The 3,888-nt window shown below is 36.7% G+C and overlaps 1 protein-coding gene across 1 annotated transcript; it reads left to right on the top strand.

The window, feature by feature from the left end:
* Window positions 1-1,444: 1,444 nt before the first annotated feature.
* LOC149245242 (geraniol 8-hydroxylase-like) lies at window positions 1,445-3,514 on the top strand. The gene is made up of 2 exons (XM_089455561.1): window positions 1,445-2,359; window positions 2,731-3,514. The coding sequence occupies exons 1-2, from the start codon at window positions 1,460-1,462 to the stop codon at window positions 3,418-3,420; spliced, it is 1,590 nt and encodes a 529-aa protein (XP_089311687.1). The 5' UTR covers window positions 1,445-1,459; the 3' UTR covers window positions 3,421-3,514.
* Window positions 3,515-3,888: the final 374 nt, after the last annotated feature.

A 3,888-nucleotide genomic window follows, 5' to 3' on the forward strand; every position in this document is an offset into this window, starting at 1 on the left:
CTATTTTTTGATAAGGCGCCTCATGACAACTTTCTCTATAATAATTTTAATTACCTTCATTCCTACATCTCCTCTAATGGCCAATTTTAATTTATTTCTCGTCCTTTAAGAATTCCTCATTTTCTTAACACCTACTTATTTCTCAATATCTCTCATTATCATTTCTCTTTTTGGAAACAAGTAGGTAGCCACACGAAGAACTTTCCCTTGCAATGGAAGGTAGTAGATTCAACGTAGTTGTAACACTAGGGAGGCCTCTTCTAGTAGGTCACGGGATGAAAGGAATGTACCTTCATGCACCAGTTCCTCAAATGGCACCAGAACTCCCACCACTTTCAGATTTAATGAGACAACCTGGAGAGGGTCGAGTAGGTAGACCTATAGATCTACTCACTAACCATTTTCAGACTCATTTCATTACCATATCGGCAAATTCCATTCTAGAGCTTTAGTGACTTCGTTCTGCACTTCTTTTTCAGATTTGTTGAGAAAAACAGAAAATGTCGCATAGTACTACGAATGTTGCAGATGACAATTACTAATAGTGGACATGGCAGTCCAGATCGACGAACTATTAACAACAAGGATATTTGCAGAAAATCATGGACAATGCCAAAGAAATGTCGGAAATGAATGTCAAAAACTTTGCCTAAGAGGGATAAAGAAACATGTTTTCTATGGGAAGACTCGGCGAAGGCGATTCTGAGAATTGCCGGGTGATGGGGCGAATCGCCCCGCCACCACCACTGAGTTAAATACTTCCTAATCGAATTTCTTACCACAGAAAAATTCCCCAAAATTGTTCCTCTTGGACAGATCTTAAATGTCCATTAAATTCATAGAATTTGTAACCATTAATTTTCTTGCAGATTTATTGGATATATAGTTAATATAAAATGAAAAAATATTAGTTAAATACATTGAATCCGTAACCGTTTAATTTTGGTAGATATACATTGCATTCACAGAATGTAGAAGCTAAAGATCATAAATATTTGTTAATTTTGATAGATATACATTACATTCACAGAATGTAGAAGCTAAAGATCATAAATATTATCTAATTATTTTTGGATAAAGATGATGCATTTGATTTATGTTCTTTAATATAAAAATACTTTGAATAACAGAATATTGCAACCTGACAAAAAAACCAAAAGGACAACATGTTTAGTAGAACAGTAATAGGTCGCTTGGAACTCGAGTGGGAGAAAGCGACCTTTGTATAAGCAAATTTGGTGTCTGGTAGGCAATGCGTGTTTTCCACTTGCCATTCCAAACAACCATTCAAAACTATTACCTGCTTAGTTGGCTTAGATAATTGTTTTATGTCCAAACGAAGATTGAAAACAAGATCATTGGACACCCTTGGGTGGTTTAAATTTTGTATCTTATTTTGGTTTTCATGGGCCAATGTAGTGAATGATTTTCTGAAGCTGTTTGATTCCTGGTGTATTCAATGGAGATTGCATCAGTGTATGATTTTATAGTAGTGGGAGTGGGAGTTGTGTTGTTATCTATTTTCCTCCTCTACAACAAAAAGAAGAATAACAGATTGCCACCTGGTCCTCCTGGATGGCCCATCATTGGAAACATCCTTCAGTTGGGTGACAAACCTCATGAATCTCTCTTTGGCCTTGCACAGAAATATGGGCCTCTTATGTCTCTGAGACTGGGATGCAAATTAACAGTTGTTGTTTCATCACCATCCATGGCAAAAGAGGTGCTGAAAAACAATGACCAGACCTTTTCCAGCAGGTCTATCAACATGGCTGCCAGGACATTTGCATACCAGGGGACTAGTCTGGTATGGAGTCCTTATGGTCCTCACTGGCGGTTGCTCAGAAGGATCTGTAACGCTGAACTATTCTCACCCAAAAGGCTTGATGCCCTTCAGCATTTGAGAAGTGATGAAGTAAATAGGACCATTAGGTCTATCTTTGAGGACTCCATTGAGGGACAGAGTGTGAATATTGGAGAGAGAGCCTTTCTGAATTCACTTAGCCTTGTGGGCAGGATGGTTTGCAGCAGAAATGTATTTCACCCGGGTTCTAGAGAGGTTGCAGAGTTTAAGGATATGGTATGGGAAGTCCTCAAGTTGACAGGAACTCCAAATTTATTAGATCTCTTCCCTTTCCTGGAGAGGTTTGATCTGCAAGGACTGAAGCAAGGAATGAAGAGCTTGGCCAGGAGGTTTGACAGTCTCTTTGACAGGATTATTGAGGAGCATCTAGGAGAAGATGATGATAATGATGGGGCAACTGTTCACCATGAAGGGAAGGATTTTCTAGAAATCATGCTGGATTTAAGGAAGGGTGGCACACAATTCACTTTGGAAAACATCAAGGGAGTGCTAATGGTAAGCAGTTTGAGTAGTGATAGCTTCCATTATAAAATACTTACATGCATATGGAAGCCATTATGGATTTTTAGTATTTTTAAAATTTACAATTGAGTTCAGTTTGATGTATATGGTCAACCTCACTGCATAATTACTTAAGTAGAATTCTTAATCGTGCACTGTATAGCCACATAAGTAGAGTTCTCAATCATTTTTAAATTTTTATTTTTTTACATAAGTAGAGTTCTCAATCATTTTTAAATTTTTATTTTTTTTTATATATTAGGTTTGTTAATGGAAAAAAGAATTTCAAATATTAAACTTGTACCCCACTTTCTATCTATAAAACCTTACACAATGTAAACTAAATATAGCGATTATGCTGGCAGGACATGTTCATTGCAGGGACGGATACAACTTCGGTAACAGTTGAATGGGCAATGGCTGAGCTTCTCAGAAAACCAGCAGTAATAAGAAAGGCTCAGGCAGAGCTGGATGAAATCGTTGGTCAAGACAAAAGAATGGAAGAATCAGACATAGTAAAGCTGCCATATTTACAAGCAATAGTGAAGGAGGTCCTCAGATTGCACCCAGCAGCTCCACTGATAATTCCACGAAGAGCAGATAGCTCTTGTGAGATTGGTGGATATGTTGTCCCAGAGAACACACAAGTGTTTGTGAATATATGGGGCATTGGAAGAGATCCTAGGGTTTGGAAGGAACCTTTGGAATTCAAGCCAGAAAGGTTTTTGGGGTGTAATACTGACTATAGAGGCCAAGACTTTGAGTTGATACCATTTGGTGCAGGAAGAAGGATTTGCATTGGGCTTCCTCTGGCACACAGAATACTTCATTTGGTTTTGGGATCTCTCCTTCATGCTTTCAATTGGTCCATCTTTGGGGCCACCAAGGACGATGATTTTGTAGTTGATATGTCTGAGGTGTTTGGGCTAACTCTACAGAAGAGAATACCCTTAATAGCAGTTCCCGCACCAAGACTGCCTATTAATCTTTACTATACACAGGATTATATAGGGTGGATTGCCCTCTCTGCAAACTTTCTTAGAGGAACAACATAGATAAGACATTCCAACCACCGTAGCAATGAGGTTTGATCCTGGGTCTCCCGTGGATTAAACTTGATAGTTACCGATTCACCATGTGGTTAAAAAAAAACATAGATAAGACATTCGCAAGGTATTAATGCTAGAATATATATATATATAATATGTTGTATATTTCATGTGAGAATTATAAGGTTCAATCTATATATATATTTATTTCGAATTATATTTATTTTGTTTAAGGTATATATATACTATTTTTATTTTAATATATCAATATAGATTTATTTTAAATACTGATCTAATACGAGTGGAGAGATCCAATTTTTTCATTTGCAATTTTTTTTATGAGTGGATATTATTTAAATGTTTTGTATAGTTATTTAATTTTTTAATTTTTAGATTTTTTTTTTTTTGGCATACATGAACAAAATTTCAACTTTGGTGAGGGACGGATAACATTACACATCATACTGAGGTTAG

This window comes from Pinus tabuliformis, chromosome 7 (genome assembly GCF_031772625.1).
Source record: "Pinus tabuliformis cultivar Carrire ecotype Pingquan chromosome 7, CPIR1, whole genome shotgun sequence".
Taxonomy (NCBI): domain Eukaryota; kingdom Viridiplantae; phylum Streptophyta; class Pinopsida; order Pinales; family Pinaceae; genus Pinus; species Pinus tabuliformis.